General features: G+C 41.5%; 1 protein-coding gene across 4 annotated transcripts in view; it reads right to left on the bottom strand.

The window, feature by feature from the left end:
• Positions 1–20,277, bottom strand: part of UNC80 (unc-80 homolog, NALCN channel complex subunit) — a 228,889-nt gene that overhangs the window by 35,523 nt on the left and 173,089 nt on the right. For all 4 annotated transcript variants that reach the window (XM_025892412.2, XM_073879220.1, XM_073879217.1 and 1 more), the window contains 8 exons: positions 19,139–19,407; positions 17,103–17,237; positions 15,493–15,631; positions 14,268–14,364; positions 9,517–9,687; positions 6,328–6,420; positions 4,925–4,960; positions 4,364–4,582 (listed from right to left, as the gene is read on the bottom strand). In XM_025892412.2, coding sequence (XP_025748197.1) covers positions 4,364–4,582; positions 4,925–4,960; positions 6,328–6,420; positions 9,517–9,687; positions 14,268–14,364; positions 15,493–15,631; positions 17,103–17,237; positions 19,139–19,407 — 1,159 coding nt within the window. The remainder of the gene's footprint in view (positions 1–4,363; positions 4,583–4,924; positions 4,961–6,327; positions 6,421–9,516; positions 9,688–14,267; positions 14,365–15,492; positions 15,632–17,102; positions 17,238–19,138; positions 19,408–20,277) is intronic.

Raw genomic sequence — 20,277 nt, forward strand, 5'->3', positions numbered from 1 at the left:
TATAATTTATTTCTTGAGGAAATTGGCTGTCAAGTAGCATTTTCCACACTCTAGATTTTGCTGATTGAATCTCCTTGCTATCATTTAATCTATCCCATTGTTGCCATATTTAATTCAATTGGCAGTTAGACTAGGGGTTAGATTAGGTTAGGTTTTGATTTTTCTGGCAAGCGTATTTCACAGGTGACACATGATTCCTGTTTGTCACTCTTTATGATGTTAGTGGTCACCAGTGATCACTGCACAGATCCATTAATTCATTAGAAGTAGCACACTAGCAATATTGTATCATTCCTTTTCTCATGTATTATCTATAGCATTTTAATAAGGAAAAATTTCTCTTTGATTACTCCAGAAGAGACAGGACAAATGCTTGAAAGGACTTACAGTATAAGAGCTCCTGGGTGATTCTGACAGGCACTCTGATTTAGGAATCACAGCCAAGCCACTGTCTCTCTAACATGTGGATTGCTCTACAATAACTTCATCTTACTGGCACCCCGGATGGAGAATTCACCACTGCGTAAGGCTGCTTTCACCACCCTCACCATCCTTGGAGGTCTACACTCTAAGAAGCTCTCCTCATAGCTGGTTCCCCAACTCCCTCAGTTTCGTCCACCTCGGCTTAGTCTGGAAGCATGAATTCAAGTCATCTTCTCCATAGCAACCCTTCATAACCAAGAAATAGTTACCGTCTTCTCTCCAGATTGAGCGTTCACAGTGTCCTTCTGGAAATTGTGTGTGAATGTGCATGTCTTAAATCATTTGAAACAGCCTGTGCGTTCTTCTGTTTATCTCTTTCTTGCAAATGTGCCATGCAGAAAATTCTTTACTTTTTAGGTTGTTTGTATGACAGATAGGAGCATATCTTATATGCACATATTTCTTTTCCCTTATTATTTTACAGACAACATTGAGAAATGCTTGAGAAAGGATCAATCTGTCTATTTCAAGCAAAAAAGTCCAATATTTAGAACTGAATTTGAGTCATTTTATGCATTACTGCCTGAATTTCTCTAATCCCTGATGGTGCTAAAAATGAATTTGCATTGAGTGTAACACAAACATTTCCTTTAATATAGTCTTTGTTGTACTAGCACGTGGATAACCTCTTGGTAAAAAAATATTCCTATGGTCATTTCCCAGTGAGAACACAAGAGATTTTCCCATTGAGAGGGAGAGTTGAAGAGAGGGAGGCAGGGAGGGGAGGGGAGAGAGGGGGAGAGATGGAGAAAGAGGGACAAAGGGAGAGTGGGAGGGAGAAGAGAGAGAGAGAGTTGGACTTGCAGATCTCATTATCCTGCTACATACATACATATATATATATGTACTTTGGCAGCTCTGATTTGTGCAAATGAAGCATTGAATTCCCTTAGGGCAGAGCCTATCTAATCAGAGATCCTTATAGTCAAAAAAAACCCCCCAAAAACAAAAAACATAAAAACCCCAAAACATATATTTTGCTGACACAGGAGTACAGATTGCCTTTTGCACTGCCTATTGGTTCTCTGGCTTGAATCAAAGACTTCATGTAAATATCTCCTCTAGCTCTTCTACCATGCCATTCCTGTTTTTATCAGTCTTCTCTCCTTGAGGGATACTATCCATTCTTACGACTTTAAACATGACCTCTGTGCCCACAGTTCTGGCTTTTACATATATCCAAATGTATATTTAACTTATAAGCAAAAATCTAAATTACACCTTTTGATTGGTGCAAGGTCAAAATATATGGGTCTATCTTTACTTAGCAACATAGAATATCTCTGGCCAGAGATCATGACAAGTCCTTTTTTTTTTAATCAAAAGCTTGTTGTGAGAAATTGCATTAATAGAGGTCATGTAGTCTTATTTCCTGGCAGTAAAAATTCTGCCTATCCTCCAATAGGCAGTGAAATAATTGTGCTTTTGAATGACATTATCTTGGCTTCAGATAGGTTGCTTTTGATGAATTGCATTATGATGTTATGCCAACTTTCAGTACTGACAGGCTTCCAGCCATGTGAAACTAACACTTTATCTACACAGGGGCGTTGTTCATCACACCACTCTTTCCTTTTAACAAATGCCAACCAGGAGACATTTTTTTATTCTCTGTATTTTAAAAAAGTCATTTTTTATCAAACAAAACTAGTTGTTTTTCCCTTATCGACACTATGATTTTGTAATTGGTCATTTCCTCCTCATTGCTTTGACAACTTGGAAGCTCAAAATCAAATTTATGGTCATGAATAGCATCTAATCTGATCAAATCATATAGATTTCCTGTGTTAATAGTATCATAAACATAATTATTTCCTCGCTCATTCTCCACTTTGTTCTGACTCTCTGATTTGTATATTCTACCCCTTTGTTTAATTTTCTTTTTTTAAAAGACTTTATTTATTTGAGAGAGAGAGTGTGTGGGGAGGGGCAGAAGGAGAGGGAGAGAAGCAGACTCCCTGCTGAGCACGGAGCCTGATGTAGGGCTCCATCTCACAACCCTGAGATCATGACCAGAGCCAAAATCAAGCGTCGGACGCTTAACCAACTGAGCCACCCAGATGCCTCCCTTTGTTTAATTTTCTAAGTTGCCTCAATTATTCTGTAAAATGATAAATACATAGATATATACATATGATATATAGTACTTGCAATAATGCACTGTACTTACTTTCTTTGTGTGCTGCTTGCGCTAGACTGTGGTCATGGGGAGGACCAGGACTTTATTTTACACTACCAGTGTCCAGCATAGTATTTGGATCATACTCATTAGCATCAGTATCTGTTGAACTCTATTAACTCAGTGCCAGGGCACTGACGTAAGTCATTTGAACTCCAGCTCATTTAACTTTTAACAGGGTTTGGCCTCTAGAGAGAGCTCCAGATCTCCCTAACTAACACTCTCCCCTTCCTCCAAATGCCTTAAGAAGTGTAGTTATAAATGGTCAAATTATAGGACAGTTTCTAACCCATGATCCTGATCTTCTCTCTCTCTCTCTCTCACCATCTTTTAGGAATATTGTCCCTTCACCCCCACCACAAAATGGCGGGTGGTAGTAGTGACACTCTGATTCTAGGAAGCTGATGTTGCTCTGTTCACAGGATTACTTGGTTCTATTAGCCATCATCAGTGGGAAAGGAGGAGAGATGGACTGACTGAATGGAGCACTGGGTTGCTATGGCAACAGGCTCTTAATATTCCAAATTTTCCTCCCCTTTCCAGTGTAGGTGCTGAAATTCTCCATGTGAAATAAGCTCTTCCCCATTTCTGTACAGTGGGAGCATGGGTGTGTGCCAACAACTCAGAGAATGTGAAATTAGCCTGGAGGAAAAAGAGTCTGTCTTCTCTCTACATTTATGGACTCTCATTTTCACTCACTTAGTAATTTCTAAAATTTTCAAGGGATAATCTTAAGAAAAAAGTTGACGGCAATCAGGGAACCAGCATGTTTTGCCAAATAGCAGTGTTATTTCTGAATGGCTAGAACCTAACTCTCCCTTTAGCTTTATAAGTATACTAAACTTTTCGAGTGAATATTTTGTTACCCATGGAATTTTCCTTTCAAGGAAATTTTAGAACCTTTTACAAATTGTTACAAATCTGAACAGAAGATCTGGAATCATGTTTCTTTTAAGAATCTGAGAATACAGACACAGACTTCATGATTTATGACAAGTGACATATGACATCACCATAGGAAGAAGGAAATATGAAGGCACAGACCTGCAATTCTAGAGCCTCTCCCTGGCACAACAACAGTAAGAATTTTTAAACGATGACTGGCCTTGTCCAGATCAGAATTTCCAGCAGGACACTTTTTGTGTGAAACATTGGAAGGCTATCATCATGCACAATGTGTGTAAAAAGGACCTGAGCAAAGCGTGGCTCAGAGTTAAAACTAGCTCACTTCCCTGCAGGGCTCATTACTGAGTCCCCAGGTAGTGTAGGAACAGAGCAAGTCTTTGGGCAGAAAACAGTAGTGATTTTTTTTTTCTTGTAAACTGATAGAGAGGAAACACTGGGTTCTTGCGAAAAGTTAGATTCTGGGCAGTAAATAGTGCTTGGATGAAGGCTACCTTTCTAAGAATTTAGGTGATGAAATTTCCCTTTTACTCTCTTTTATTGAGGAGCAAATATATGAACTATGCCTTTCTGTCTTTGAGAGTACTCTCCCCCTGTCTACCCTGAGATCCTTTTTGATAGACTGAATATACATTTTCCTGGATGGTCTATATGAAATTCATCCAAAGCCACAAGAAACAAATCATTCTGAGTGCCCAAGTTCTTATCCTGAGAGACCGCCTCCCCTGGCACCCACACCCCCAAACACACGTCCCAAGCTGCATTCACACTCAAAAGCAGGAGAAGCAGGGATAATACCTCATGTGTGACTTCACATCCAGCAACTCCAGGGCAGTAACCCGCGGCTCCCCAGCCAGGTTTTGCAAGATCTTCAGCCTTGGCCCACAGTGCTTGTAAAATTCGGTACAAATATTCAGCAGGGACTCCCGAGGTCTTCTGAACTCCTCCCGAGCAATTCGTTCATCCAGTTCCTCTCTGGGAAGGCCTTGCCCTTCCTCCAGTAAGTGAAGATTTTCCCTGGGGAATTATAAAATGTTAACTGGGGGTCTGAAAAGGTGTGTGTGTGTGTGGGTGGGTGGGTGCATCACACTGACGAAAAATGTACGATTCCTTATATTATGTATCATATACATTCATGAGGAGAACCTCATCTGAAGGGTAAAGAAAGTGTAACACCCTAGAAGAGATTGCCATCCCAAATTGCAAATGGCTTTATATGAGCCACTTCCTGAGGATTTACCCAGAAACAGTATGCCATGCATTAATTAAATGAAATCTAACGGAACCATAACCCGGCTCAAAAGGCAATCATTACAAGATGTCAGAATTAGTATGAAATCAGGGCTTGTCTCTCTGTACCTGATAAAGTGTAGTTTGGCGCCTTGTTCCTGGTACCTGGGAATCAGAAGAACAGTCTGCATAAGGACGAGATCAAGTACAGGGGCCCTATGGCGGGGCTTCTTAAGGACTGTTTCTTATGAAAAAGCCTTGAAGCTACACATTTTGATAAGCTCACAAATGCACACAGACTAATCCTAAAATATAAAGTCTTTATATTTCACTTGGCTACCGCACACACATGTTGCAATTATAGCTGCTATGAAAGCCATCCCATTGGTATACAATTTGTAGAAATACATATTATAAAAACATTTACAAAGTCATGGAATGTAGCCAAATGAGGGGACTTTTGAAAAACTTTGAAAGTAAAATGAATCTAAGTTACCATTTTAATACCATGTGCTCTGTTTCTGGGGATCAGAGGAAATATGGCAGACTTCCTTTCAGTTCTGGAGACTTATTGCTTTATGACTGATCAATAATAGGACTTTAGAAACTCTCTTTTTCTGTGTACCTTTCACCTGGTAGTTGAATCTAGCCCCTGTATATCATTTACAATAGATTTATTGTTTCTTAATATGAGAAATTGAGGCATGAGCTAACCATCACATCAGTTAACTTACAGTTGGGTTTGGTATTTGTTTGACTTGTAATATAAATGATGATCAGGGAATTAACTTTATATAAAGAATGATACATTCTTAAAACTGTGCTTCAGAGAGAATGGAAAATTAGGAAGTTTCTCCTTAAGATCTCCCTACTAACTACGCCATCCTGGGAAAAGAACTTTTTCTCTAACTGATTTGGGGTTTGTCCTCTCTTAAACCTTCCTTGGAGGAAGAAGCTAATTAAACTTTTGTGTGTGTGTGTGTTCGGGTATTTAGAGGTTAACACGGATGGAAGCAATGTAAGTATTACTAGTATAGCCAGTGTCTGAGTTACCCCAAGACAGGAGGGGGGAGGGGAGAGTAAGTCAAGGACCATGAGAGCATCATTTAAGGACCTAAGTCAAAATTTGGATGAAATGCCTGTGGAAAATCTGCCCAGATGAAAGAAAGTTGACCCCCTATAACTGCCCCGGGAATGAGAAACCACCGCCTGATTATTATTGTTTCCTTTGCTTTTTTCTTAGAGGTGAATGAAACAGCACTGGAATAGTTCAAAGACCACCCAGGCGGCAGAGAACATCTTGTGTGTTCACGCAAACACACTGACACAAATGCCAATTTATGAAGGTGGGTTGGATTTCTCTGACAGTGTCAAAAGAAGCCTTGAAACCCTAAACTCTCACCGTCCTTTCTTTTCCTCGGAGCGTTTCACACTCAATATTGACTATTTTCAAGATTCCTTTCATTCCCAATAGCTGAGATTCAGGTTGAATGACCCTGAGAGACCACAGAAGAATAATGCCTGTGAATTACCTGGTGTTCACCCCGGACGACATCGTGTGATTGGCTGTGGTGGTTCCCTTGTGACCTTGGTCACACCTGCTCATCTGCGGGGCTGTCATGGGCCTGCAACAGGGACAGGAACCGCCACAAACAGAACAACAGCAACAGAAGTGGAAACATTTACCAAGTCCTCAAGTTATGGAAGCTCGCATAAGTTTTAAATTACTCACAGTCTTAAAAAGAGACTGTTGAGTTGGGCTTTTCTGTCACACTCTTGCCGTCTCTGTTCTGAGAGGTACTTTAAAGGGAACGTTGATTCCCGGGGGGGGGATGTCTATCAGGATATCATGATTTTAGTTCTTCTACTTCTTGGTTCTGAGTAATAAACAATGACACTTCAAACCAGACGTTTATGAACTCAGACTTCTAAGTCTGTATGATTCAGTGAGAGCTAAGAGCTTGTTTTTCAATTTGATAGGTTACTAGGAAGTTAACCATTCTAGACAATAAGGAAAATACATACCGTGTTGGCCACCTACATTGTAATCAACCACCTTATTTTTCTGAAAAACTCTCAAAGAATGAAAAGAATCCTTCTAGGCAAAATTATACCTAAGACTACCCAGAGAAGTGAGTAAATTAGTATCTATTATAAATGTAGTGTAATGTAGATGCTCAGAAATCTATTTGAATCATCTCATTTTATACGTGCAGGGTTTACTTTAAATCCCAGGTAATCTTTGCCTCTCTGTCAGCCTCTGAAAGCAACGGAAAGGATGATGCAGCTTTTCAGAGCAAGTGCTTGTATGAACTCTTTCAGGCTTGCTTTTATGATGCTCATTTTCTGTACGCTGGGTGTGGCTGGAAAGTAAGCTTTAACAATCACACTAGAACTTCTCTTCCTGCGCCATTGTTGTGGAAGGCAGAATTTAAAGATGGCCCCAGGACACTGCCCTCCCCCTGATATTACCCCAGTGATTATGAACTGTTAAACTGCCAGAGGGAAATTATCCGGGTAGGCCTAATCCTATTGCACCAGCCCTTTAAAAAAGCACAGTTTTCCCTCGCTAGGAACAGAGAGATTTGAAGCATGAGAAGGACTCAGGGTGCCATTGTGGGCTGGAAGACAGAAGGAGACATGTGAGAAGAAAGGCAGGTACCCTCTAAAGTGGAGAGTGGCCTCTGGCTGACAGAAAGGAAAGGGAACCTCAGACCTAAAGCTGCATGGTGCTGGATTTTGCCAAAGACCTCTAAATGACCTTGGAAGTGAATTTTTTCCCCTAGATCCTTCAGATAAGAGCCCAGCTTGACTGCCATCTGAATTTCGGCCTTGTGAGATCCTGAGTAGAGAAACCAGCTGAGCCTGCCCAGACTTCTGGCCTATGGAAATATGAGATAACAAGTGTTTGGTTTTATGACTCTGAATTTGTGCTAATACATTACATAACAATAGAAAACTAACATTAATATAGTTGTAATTACTTATTTAAGTGTAACTGAATTTGTGTGTAACTCTGAAGTAACTCTGAGTAAAGAAATTAGGAGTATGGAAGTGAAATGGGGTTCTTCTTATCTTCTTGTAAAAACAGCAAAGCCAACTTTATTGTGAATAATCACCAGCTGACCAATGAGGCTAATTCTCCCCTCTGCCAAGAGAATATTAAGTGCACTGGAATATTTAGAGCCACAGAATTTCAAATGTCAGTGCTCCATCCATTCCACTCTTGATGGAATTCTGGGTAAGTCAGTTTTGGATAAGTTAATTGACCCATCCTGATAAAAGAGAATAGAATGGAGGAAAGCCCTGAGATTGCATAATATGAGGAGAAATAACAAAAGCAGCCCTTGGGAAAAACTGATTGCTCTTCTCTCCTCTAACTGCAGGAAGGGACTAGTGGTATAACCAGAGAGGCACAGAAGGAAGAGTGTAAATGATATTTCTCCTTAGGATGTTCTTCTTCCTAGGACTTTCATGAAACCAACATCAAAGCTTTGGGACTAGTTCCCGTTGGAAGAGGCAATTTGCGATGGCTCCCTGGTCCACCACTCCCCATGTCCTCAGCCAGGTGCATATGGGCCCTTCAACACCGGCAGCCTACCAAAGGCTTTTGGGCTACACTCTGCTTGCCTAGGTTGGCAATGTAGCCCATGATTAGAAACTAAACATACATTGACTTAATGAATCACAATCTCCCTCCCTCTCTCACTTGCTGGTACATGCTAGAGAAGTCCTTCCTGGATGGAGGGATTTCAGCTAGTTCTCGTCAACAGGGCAAGATGGGGCTGGAGGAGTTGGTGCCTTTTGGGTGGGAGTAGATCACAGACAGAATCTAGGCTAAGGATGTGGCCAAATGGGATGGAGGAGCAGACACAACCCAGGAAGAAGGCTTCCCCACCTCTGCTCCGGGGAACAATAACTCCTTCTAGCTAATTTTAGATGGGAACAGAGAAAGAAAGCCAATCACCTGCATAGCTTCCTGCCTCCACTTCTTGCCGCTCCTCTCGCTCTGTCTGCCCGCCATCCCCTGCATCCCCATCCGGCCTCTCAATGCCTTCTGCTTCTGCACCCAAGACCTTTGCGACAGGGCTAACTTCTTAGTACTTTGTTTAGGGCTGAACTCTGGTGTCAGTGTACCTTTCCATTCCCAAATCCCCAAGCCCCTGTCCCAGCACCACGGAGCCTCGCCCCACAGAGAATCTGTGAATTCTAGCATTAGAATAAAATTCTGTCATTTACGTTTGTTATGTAGTTTCTGAAATTACAGTTAAAAAAACACAACTCTTTGCAAACCGTAAAATAATAAAAGACAGCTTAGTTGGAATTACAGACATTTCACGTCCCATAAAATAACGTAAAAGCTCATAAAAATAGGGAGCACGTTTTCATATTCACTATGTTGGCCATTTCACCAAAGATTCGTTCACCACTGGGTTAAAACTGCCACGGACGCTCAGCAAGCTACATGCAGATGTGTTCATGGTATTATTAACACTGTTATTATTGTTAATTCTTCAGAGTGCTTAGCACTATTTATCCAAACAACCTAGGGGATGTTTGCAATTTTAAGCCACAAAGGGCTGAGTTTGGGCAGGGGCGTGTCATGAAGGGGCGACCCGTGAAGACAGGGTCTTAGGGATTTTTAGGTGCCGTGTTTTTTCTTCCTCTTTTTGGTAGACACATAGCGCGTGAGGCTGTGACTATGTCTGTGGCGGGATTACCTGGTGAGGACCTCTACACTGTACAGAAGGGCCTGCAGGGATGTTGCAAGAGCAGCTGTGGCAGCGATCTCCTCTCGGGCTGCAGGCACCGTCTCCACTTGGGACGTCTGCCTCTTTAGCTTTTGTAGGTAACAGGGGACTAGAGCTTCCAAGACCATCAGCATCTGAAGACTTTAATCAACAGAAAGGAAACCAAGTCACATTTTACATCCTGCTTTGGTTGGCGGTGTTATATTTGGGAGCGCGGAGGAATGAACAGCCTCGAGAATGAGGACCGATTTTCCAGGCCCCCTTCCCACCCCACCCAAGTCAAGAGTAAGTAAAGCTGCTGGAAAGATTGACCGACCCCAATTAATTAACTAATTCACTAATTAATCGAGCACCCAGGAAAAGGTGAGGAAATTCTGCTTGCCTTTCAGGGAAATATGGCCTAGTGGGGAGGGGAAAAGGAACATATATACAGCTGGTGGAGAGAACTGTGGAATGAGGACCGGTGGGGCTGTGCACTCCATCTAGAGAAACAGGCATCACAATGATCAATAAAGCTGCCACTCAGGGATGTGCTAAGAGTGATTTTTCAGCTGACACAAATTTTAGACAAGATAAAACCCTTCCCTGGGAGGCCGGCTTCTTAAAGTTTAGGCAATTTTCAAGAAAAGAGTCTGTGGAAACAGCCTCCGTGATGCAGGTCTGAAAATGGCTGCTTACTGGAGTGAATAATAAAAAAATCTCAACGACATTTTAATAAGAGCCACATGTTAAATGTAAGTACATAGAAACGTTGAAGGTAAAAGTCAGAACAAATACCAGTCAGACTTATTATAAAGCTACAATAATTAATACAGCATAATATTGGTGCAAGTGATGAGGGACAGAAGCAGAAAGATGTTCACCTCTAGCCCAGAAGGCTGGCCTATATCCTGCAGAGGTCCGAGAGAGATCAAATACATGCTGGTTGCTACATTCTTAAAGGGTCTCATGACTGCCTATGTATTTCAGCAATAGTTAATACCGAACTGAATGAGAAGTACCAGAGAAATCTTGCAAAAGTAGTTTTATGAGACGTTCAAAGAAGGCATTTATGATCTAACACTCCCTTCCCATGCATGAAGCATATAACCACCAGCTTCGTATAGCAAAAAGTACAGCTCTTTCTGCCCATAGGTCCTGTCCCTGTGCTACTTAAATAAACTTACTAAGTTGCACCCTACAACATCGCAAGAATTCTTTCTCAGAAAAAAAAAAAAAAAAATTCCTTCCTGGCTGTTACACTCCACGACCCCACAATACAAGGAGAGACAGACAGGTGGAACAAAATGAGGAGTCTGAAACAAATCTGCAGTTACTTGATTTATAACAAGGATGACATTGCAATGCAATGGGAAATGCTAGTATTTTCCTTAAATGGTACTTGGTCGATTGTCTATTAGTATCTCTATGGGAAAAAGAAATCTTGACCCTTACTTTACACCATACCAAAATTTAATTTCAGATGGATTATCTATCTGAATATGAGGGTAAAAACAATAAAGCATCTGGCATATCGATAATATAAGGGGATATATTCATAAGCTTGGGTTAGCTAAGATTTCTCTTTTTTTTAAAGATTTTATTTATTTGACAGAGAGAGAGAGATAGCGAGGGAGGGAACACAAGCAGGGGGAGTGGGAGAGGGAGAAGCAGGCCCCCCGCTGAGCAGGGAGCCCGATGCAGGGCTCAATCCCAGGACCCTGGGACCATGACCTGGAGCAAAAGGCAGACACTTAATGACTGAGCCACCCAGGCGTCCCAGGTTAGCCAAGATTTCTTAAGGGGACACAGAAAGCACTAAATAGTGATACATTGGACTACATTAAAATGAAGAATTCTGTTCATTAAAAGATAATATTAGGTGAGTAAGATTATAAGTCACAGAGTAAGAGATGTTATTTGAAATGCATATAACCAGCGGTGCGCTGGAGTGGACACTGAACAGGTCAAGACAGTCTAGGTATGCCTCTGTTTCCAACCCCATGTTCAATGATGTCATGCTGGTATCTTGTACTCAGCTATAGCTAGATATTGGCAAATTAGCAATGCTTTGCAGCAGGGACTCTTTTCCCCCAGAGAGCTGGTTATTAAACGTTTACCAGCACCCCAGTCCATATAAGCTTAAAGTACTTACATCAGACACTTTAGACAAATTCTACATATCAAATAAAATAAATACTGATAATCTTATTTAAAAATGGGTAGAAGACTTCAATAGGCACTTTGGACTTTGGAAAACCGGTAGTATCTACTAAAGGAAAACACACACCTATTCCATGACCTAGCACAGCATTTCTACCTACCGAAATATAGACATATGAGCTCACAAAGATGTGTACGAAAACCTTCACTGCAGCATTATTTGTAATAGCTTTAAATTAGGTATAACACAAAGTTTGTCTACGAGAAATCAATTGTGGCAAATACATTAAAAATTACAGATGAATGAAGAACAAACTGTGGCGACTTACAATGACATGGATGAAGTTCATGAAATAACATTGAATAACAAAAGGACAACAAGACAAAGTATTTATTATATTTCACCTGAACAGAGTTCGGAAACAAGCAAAGATGATGTAGGATGGTGGCTCATCTGATTTTTCTATTTGAGTGGTCCTTGTGTAGATGGGTTAACTTTATGAACGTTGGTACAACTATAAAGTTATGATTTTTAAAAACCTTTTTGTGTAAATGTTACATTTAAATAAAATACAGTTACTTAAGAAATTTAAGTACAATAGGGACTTGGTGTTACCAATGTTGAAGAGTTATAAGAATTGTCCTTGTTCCTTAGGAGAGATCCTGGGGAACAGCTGCTTAAGAGACCCTGATTCTACCCAGAAATTTAAGAATCCCTCTGGCTTAAACAGAACAGAATCGGGGACTAGGGAGGATAATTCTTTCTTTAATTTTAATTTCACTTAATTTAACAATATTGGACTATGGCCCTTTAACTCACAATGACTAGAGAATTTGTGAACTCTAATTCCTTTTGATTTCAGTGTGTTTGGATTTTTTGTTTGTTTTTAAAATATTTTATTTATTTATTTATTTGTGAGAGAGAGAGAGAGCACAAGCAGGGGGAGCAGCAGGCTGAGGGAAAAGCAGGCTCCCCGCTGAGCAAGGAACCTGTTGCGGGGCTCCATCCCAGGGCCCTGGGATCATGACCTGAGCCGAAGGCAGACGCTTAACTGACTGAGCCACCCAGGCGTCCCATGGATTTTAACTTGAGAGAGGATTTCATGTCTTACCAGAAATCTGATAATGGGAAAAATTTTTAGTTAAATCTGGGGGTTTTCTGTGTCACTGGCATTTTAACATTAGAGAACCTTTATGCATTTTATTATTGCAGTGTCTTGATGTTACCACTCCATCTCACTGCAGATCCTCGGAGACACCCTACTAACAATGTACTCAGACACACCTGGAATAGAAGATGGGATAGGGAGTATTTTTACACCCAGAAATAGAGTGGGCTTGGCGTTAACGCAGGGTTTCAATCCACTGTTGAGCCGTGTATGGAGCCGTGATATTATAGGAGGAGCCCAAGGAAAGTGGGAGAAGGGCCATTGTTACAGACTGTAGATCTGCTCTCTCGAGGGACATAGCCACACCGCTGGTTGACCACTGGCATGATATTTAATCCCCGCTGATTAACACAAAAAAAGCTGGGAATCTTGGTTGGGGAGGATGGATATTTCTTACTCATTCTTCATGTAGAGAGAGTTCAATTAATATGAATCCTGGTCCCCCTTTGCCCCTTTACTCATTCTGCTGCAGGGGGAGGCAAAGGCTAATCCGAGAGGCAAACTGATAAAGATACACTGACAAAATCAGCGCTGCTCTTTACTTCTTCCTGCAACAGCTTGCCAACAGAACAGGATTTCTTTCCTCCACACTGTGGGTTTTCAGGGCGGCCCTGTTTTAAGCTTGATCCTTATACCAAAAATATGATAGCATATAACTTGGGATTTTGTTTATGAACTAAACATTACAAGAAAAGATCAAAGTAGATTGAGAAGTCAAGAGGGAGAGATTGCCTGATGTTGATATAATTGGGGAGGAGGGCCAGAGGGTTGATCAAGCTAGCCTCAGGGAGCATTTAAAGGAATGTAACTCGATTATTTTTAAGGGTGGATAACTGCATAACAGGGGGCTATCCTTGATTCATCTGAATTACTGTCTCTGTCTTTAAAAGATCTCTCTTAATAGCAAGATGAGATTGATTTTCATTTCGCGTATCAGTGCATAAGTCAGACCAGAGCCAACGTCCTGGAGTTGGGAGGACACTTTCCATGTGAATCCTTCGTATTCCTTACACTCAGCAAAATGACAGGCAAGATTTCTATTCTTGCTCTTATGTGTGACAGGAGTTCTCAGCGCTCCTTGAAAAGCATTCTCTTCGATAGTTTAAATGTCTGCTCTGCAATTTTGTTTACTATTCATTTGTATTACATGTCAGGACAGTATTTTCTAAACAAGACGAAGCATCTTCGCTGCCACACAAATTTCAAATTTTAGGGTGTTTTACATTAATGAAGATTTACTGTATTTTCCAGAACCGGTGCTATGATACGTTTCCTAAATGTAGTTATTGAGAACATCCTTGCCAGAATATTACAGGATGCTATGAGCCAACATAACCTTTGTACTCATTCACTTTTATTTCCTTAGCCACATTTACTTATCACAAGGCCTAGAATAAAGGGCTGCGTTACCTTCTGAATGATTCGGGAGCATAGGCTACTACAGTCACACAGAGCTTAATGGCCTCACTTATAGAGAATGTCAGGTCTTCATTGCCATAGCAGAAATCTGAGGGGACAGAAGGTCAAGGCACAAAATCAGAGTGGAGTCTGCCCAGGATAAAGGAGACATTATCACTCTTAACACCCCAGTTACATTCGATAGCCCTTTCTTTGTCAGACTTTATTCCTAAACTGTGAACACGATTAATTTCTTCATCTAAAGGGACTGAAAATTCTGTTTCCTACTTTTGAATAATCAGATGAGAAATAAAAGTGCTTTTCGGGGGGTAGTTTGGGAAAAAAATCTGACCTTACTAGAAGATACCCAAGGGCACACAGATGTCTAAGACATGAGACTTTATCTTTGAAGTCCCTCTAGTTCTACACATTCCATGATCATAAAAGACCATTTTAGAGAGTTACTCACTTAGAATTGCCCAGGAAAACCTAATTTTCTGAACACTGGGGTACTAGAGTAGTGTAGAATGAAGCATGTTTAATACAATTTTCATGGGAGGGAATTCCTTACTCTTTAGGATTTTCTTTTTTTAAAAAAAATTTATTTAATTTTTAAAAAGATTTTATTTGTTTATTTGACAGAGAGAGACACAGCGAGAGAGGGAACACAAGCAGGGGGAGTGGGAGAGGGAGAAGCAGGCTTCCCATGGAGCAGGGAGCCCGATGCGGGGCTTGATCCCAGGACACCGAGATCATGACCTGAGTCAAAGTCAGATGCTTAATGACTGAGCCACCCAGGCACCCCTAGGATTTTCAATAAATTAAAAAAAATTTTTTAAAGATCTTATTTATTTGGTGGGGTGGGGGGGAAGAGAGAGAGAGAGAGAGAGAGGGAGCATGCACACATGCAGAAGTAGGGGGTGTAGCAGAGGGGGAGGGAGAGGGACAAGCAGACTGCTCTGAGCACAGGGCCCGCTGCAGGGCTTGATCCCAGGACCCTGAGATCATGACTTGAGCTGAAACCAAGAGTTGGACGCTTAACCAACTAAGCCAACCAGGCACTCCTAGGATTTTCAAGAAATTTAAGAAAAACAGGAGATAGGAAATGTCCTCATTCAATGTATACCACTTTTCCATTTTTTTTTTCTGTTTTGATTTAGGTTAAAATATTTAATATAGAATTATTTTAAAAAAATTACAAAGGGAAAAAGAAGGTCAGGGCAACTTTTGTTTTTACCTAATGACTTAAGAGGCTTCTCAGCTTTGACCAGTTCTAAGATGTCTAATATGTCAGTGGTCTCCCCCTCCAGGGACTGCAGCAGGTCAAACAAGCACTGAGCTGACACACCTTTGCTGGGCCCGTTATTGGCAGCATCCTGTATGAAGAAAGTCTATTTTAGTTTATTGATTCCCACCTCAGCAGTAATGTGGTTTGTTCAAGAATTCAAATCTCACAAACACCACCACTGATAACAATTATATTGATCTGGCATTCAGCTCCCACAATCCTGCATCCAGCAATGCTGCTATATGGTTTTGGAACGGAACACCTGACTTTCAAGGGATCTATTAAATGCTAATCTGGTACAAAGAGATATTTGTGCAAACTCCTAAAAATACAGCAATATGTAGACTGCCAGAAAAATTCATGTAAATGTCTCCTCTGGTCTGCAATGGAAGGACCTAGCATTCCTGAAGGAACTTTCCATAATGTAGAAATAGAATACTTCAAATACATCTGGGGAAACAGATGCTTATTTTAACAACTTTCGGCATTTTTCAGGTCTTGTTTGATAATATAACTCCAAAATGGAGATGCTAGCCATCTCAGATCTATTTAAAATGGCCTTGATTCATTAAAACAACAATTCCCTCTTAAATTCCTACTATGTGCCAAGTAGAATTCTGTACACTGAAGTTATGACAAAACAAAAACAAAACAAAATAGACATACAAACAAAATAAAATAAAAACAAACCAAATGCAAACAGAGAAACAGATGAAGGTCTTGCTTTAATGGAGCTTAAATTCTATTTTGGGGTATGGTAGAGATGCATATTAGTGAATCAAATGTATGACATGTGATATAGTATGGTATAAGTGTTCTGAAGAAAAAGAAAAAGAAAGCAGGGTAAGTGCTAGACTGTGATAGAAAGGAATGAGAATCAGGAACTCTTCCTTTTAATTAATTGAGTATAAAAAACTGGGGAGTGGGTCTATTAATATCCTACAGGCAGAGATGAGGGTTGAAGAAAAATGAAGAGAAGTAATTATGATATTCGTATCCCACTGGTTGAAGAAAGAGAGCTGAGATGCTGATTATACAAATGGACAATATAAATGAGCAGGTCATATATAAAAACAGAACTCTGATCCAAAACCTGTGGTAACCTGCCCAGGAAACCAACCCATTGTCCACAGTCACTAGCCCAGGAATGGGCCTGCTGTAAGTCAGGTTAGTAGGAAGTCAGACTACTAGCTCTAGGGGAAACCAAACAATAACCCCTTTAACCACTGGTTCCCTAATGGCCAGGCCTTGATTAAAACCGACAGCTTCCCTGATCCTTGCCCCTGCTTCCAACTAGACCAATCAGAGAAAGCCAAATATGTACCCCTAAGCAATTACACAGGATGCCCCACTTCTAGTTAGCTGGCTTACAGCTCCCCTGCACCAACGGCCTCCCATCAGGGCACACCTAAAGCCTTCCCTTTTCTCTACCATAAAATTTCCTTTCTCCTCTGTCTGCCTTTGAGTCTCTGCCAAGACACAAGAGATGGTGGCGAACTCCCTTGCTACAGCCAACTCTAAAAGAGCCTTTGCTTTCCTCATCGGGTTGGTCTACTTACAGGAAACTCCAGGAGAGGGGCCACACTAGCAAACAGCTGGAGCACAAATGGCTTCCGGTGTAGAATGTAGAACTGCTGGCAGGCAAATTCGATGGCTTGACGCAACTGGGGATTGCTTTCATAATCAGAGTACACCTGCAGAAAAATGCCACATATTCAGAACATGCCTTAGCAGCCTGTCAAACTTGTGTTTGCTTTTAAAACTCATAGCAATGGAGGGGTGCCTGGGTGGCTTAGTCAGTTAAGTATCTGACTCTTGACTTGGGCTCAGGTCACACTCGCAGGGTCCTAATATCGAGCCCTATGTCAGACTCTGTGCTGAGGGTGGAGACTGCTTAAGATTCTCTCCCTCTCCCTCCTGCCCTGCCCTCCCCCCCCCGCCCCTCACAGTCTCTCTCTCTACAAAAACAAAACCAAAACACCTCATAGCCATGGGAAGCATGGAGAGAAGTGGCTAATTTAATAAACTGGTAGATGGGAGTATAAAACAGTATGATCTCTCTTGTGAGAAATTTGGTAATAAACATGAATATACTTTTTCCCAGGGAGTGTGTCACTAGGAATTTACCTCAAGAAACAAATTGGACAAAGGTACAAAGACAGATATAGAGGAATTCCTACTGCAATTTTGCTTATAATAATGGAAAATTTTGAACAAGTGAAATTATTCATAAATCGGGGTAGGTTAAGTGGATCAGGCTATGTGCATACAGCAGAATATTATGCAGTTATTGGAAAGATGCTCTAGCACTCAACGTAGCTACATGAGAAAAAGCCCGTGATATTCTTAGTGTGATGTGAGAAAAGTAGGTAACAAACTTGAACATGTGGTGTGATCCAACTTTTGTTTAAAAAAAAAGGTAGCACAGAGTGCAAGGATTTTCAAGAAGTATAAATAATGGTTATCTAGGAAGGAGGGTTATAGATGATTTGTTTTCTTCTTTAAGCTTTATCTTCTGAATTTTATGACGAGCATTTATTGTTTTTGGAAATCAGTAAAAAAGTTTATAAAAATAGAGAAAATTCCAACTATTTAAAAATAAGAGAGGCCTGATACTAAAGAAAATTTCTTGCCCCTGTAGGTTGAACAAACTCCACTTTGCACAAGCATGTATTACTTTTATAATTTTTACTAAAACTTCCATAAAAATAGAGGACTTGGATGAGCCCCTAGGCTCTGTCTGAACTTCATCCATTACTCCTAAATGTAGCCAGATACACTTTAGACATGGGTACGTGGAAATTGTTCTTGCTGAATTCACCTCCTCCGATCGCAGCATAGCAAATTTAATAGCAACGGAAATCTCGATTCAGACAGAGATCAGAAAATCTCTCAGGAGAAACATCAGTGGAACACTTGCCATACGTTTGAGTAAAGAGAGCAGTGATTCCCAAACTTCTAGGGCATCAGAACCACCTGGAGGTCCTGTAAGAATCCAGATGAACAGGCCCTGACTCCACAGTTTCTGATTAAGTAGGTCTGGGGTGGGGCCCAAGAATGTGTATTTCTTTCTTTCTTTCTTTCTTTCTTTCTTTTTTTTTTTTTTTTAAAGATTTTATTTATTTGACAGAGAGAAACACAGCGAGAGAGGGAACACAAGCAGGGGGAGTGAGAGAGGGAGAAGCAGGCTTCCCGCGGAGCAGGGAGCCCGATGCGGGGCTTGATCCCAGGACCCTGGGACCATGACCTGAGCTGAAGGCAGACGCTTAACGACTGAGCCACCCAGGCGCCTCAAGAATGTGTATTTCTAACAAATTCCCAGGGGACGCTGATGCTGCTGGTTCAGCGACCCCACTTTGAGAACCACTCAAAGAGTGGTTAGAGGAAAGGGGAAAGTCCATCCCAGGTCTGGGAGATCTCAGGAGAGATAGAACGGGATATTGTGACCTTCCAGAAAATTCTGGGGAGATTTCATTTGGTGCCTTCTGCTGCCACAAAAGCAGGTAACTTCCATCTTAAAAAGTTGTAGTACAAGTCTTATTGACCTGCCATACGGGCAGTTGGTTTTCTGGTGAGGAGGCTAGAGCCACAGCACCTGCAGCATGGTGGGCAGAATCCACTGGTAGCCACTGAGAGAGAAAAGGTGGTTGAAGTGCACAGCACTGTTGATGACGGTGGCAGCATACTGCCTGAGCAGGGCGCTGTCTTCTGGGTGGAGGATCAGAGCCCCGTTAAAGACGTTGAGGAAGAGCATGATTTCATCTCCCCAGGGAAACTCGCTCGGCATGCCCAGGAACATCTCCTCCAGGAGCTGGATCCACAAGCTTTTCTGAAGAGTGTCGAGGCCAAACAGCTCCTTGCCGGCTGTGAGAACACAAAACAGCAGAGACAGAATTAGCCCCATGCCAATCCTGTCAGCGTGGGAGGGCCATTAAACTGGGGGCACTGCTGTTTCCCATTTGTTCCAGCTCTGGGACGTGAAGATGTACTGCAGAAATGCTTCCAGCACACATTGCTGCCGCTGGTATCACACTCCCTGGTTCTCAAAGGACTTCCGTCACCACCTCCTTGATTCAACTCTGGAGGCCAGACAGGGCTGACATTTGCAGCATGTTGCACTGAATAAGCTGTGGCATTGAGGAAAAAAAATCAGTTGTTTCAGAAAGGAAATGGCAGGGCTGGGACTGGTTCTAGATCTTTGAATTCCTGGACAGACGAGAGCTCTTTCTACTATTTTCTCCGGAACTTCTGGGTGAAGAAGACATTGAACATTGGGAGGCTGGCTGTAAATATCTCAAATTAATAATTGAGTCACACAGCAAGGCTTCGAAGTGAGCCTCTTTCTGGTCTCTCGGTCTCTATCTCCCTCTGCATTCAGGAGTAATTCAGATAGAGTAAAACAAACATGCACGGATCTCAAATGGAGAGTTCAGTGAGTTTTGACAAAAACACACTCATGTAACCAACACACCAATCAATACATAGACCATTTTCATTACCTCAGAAAGTTTCCAGGAGATCCATCCCCCCCCCCAACTCAGAGGCATGCCACTGTCCTGATTTCTGTAGATGAGTTTTGTTTCCTGAAGTTCATATGAACACCTGTTCTTCACTTAGTCAAGTAACAATACCTACTACTACCTACCCTAACAATACCATACTACTGCCTTCAACTGCTTATGGAAAGAATATGTGGTGTGTGCGTGTGTGTGTGTGTGTATGGAATACCACTCA

The sequence above is a fragment of the Callorhinus ursinus genome, unplaced genomic scaffold (assembly GCF_003265705.2).
Source record: "Callorhinus ursinus isolate GAN/ISIS: 27379988/994484 unplaced genomic scaffold, GSC_fseal_2.0 scaffold2, whole genome shotgun sequence".
Classification (NCBI taxonomy): domain Eukaryota; kingdom Metazoa; phylum Chordata; class Mammalia; order Carnivora; family Otariidae; genus Callorhinus; species Callorhinus ursinus.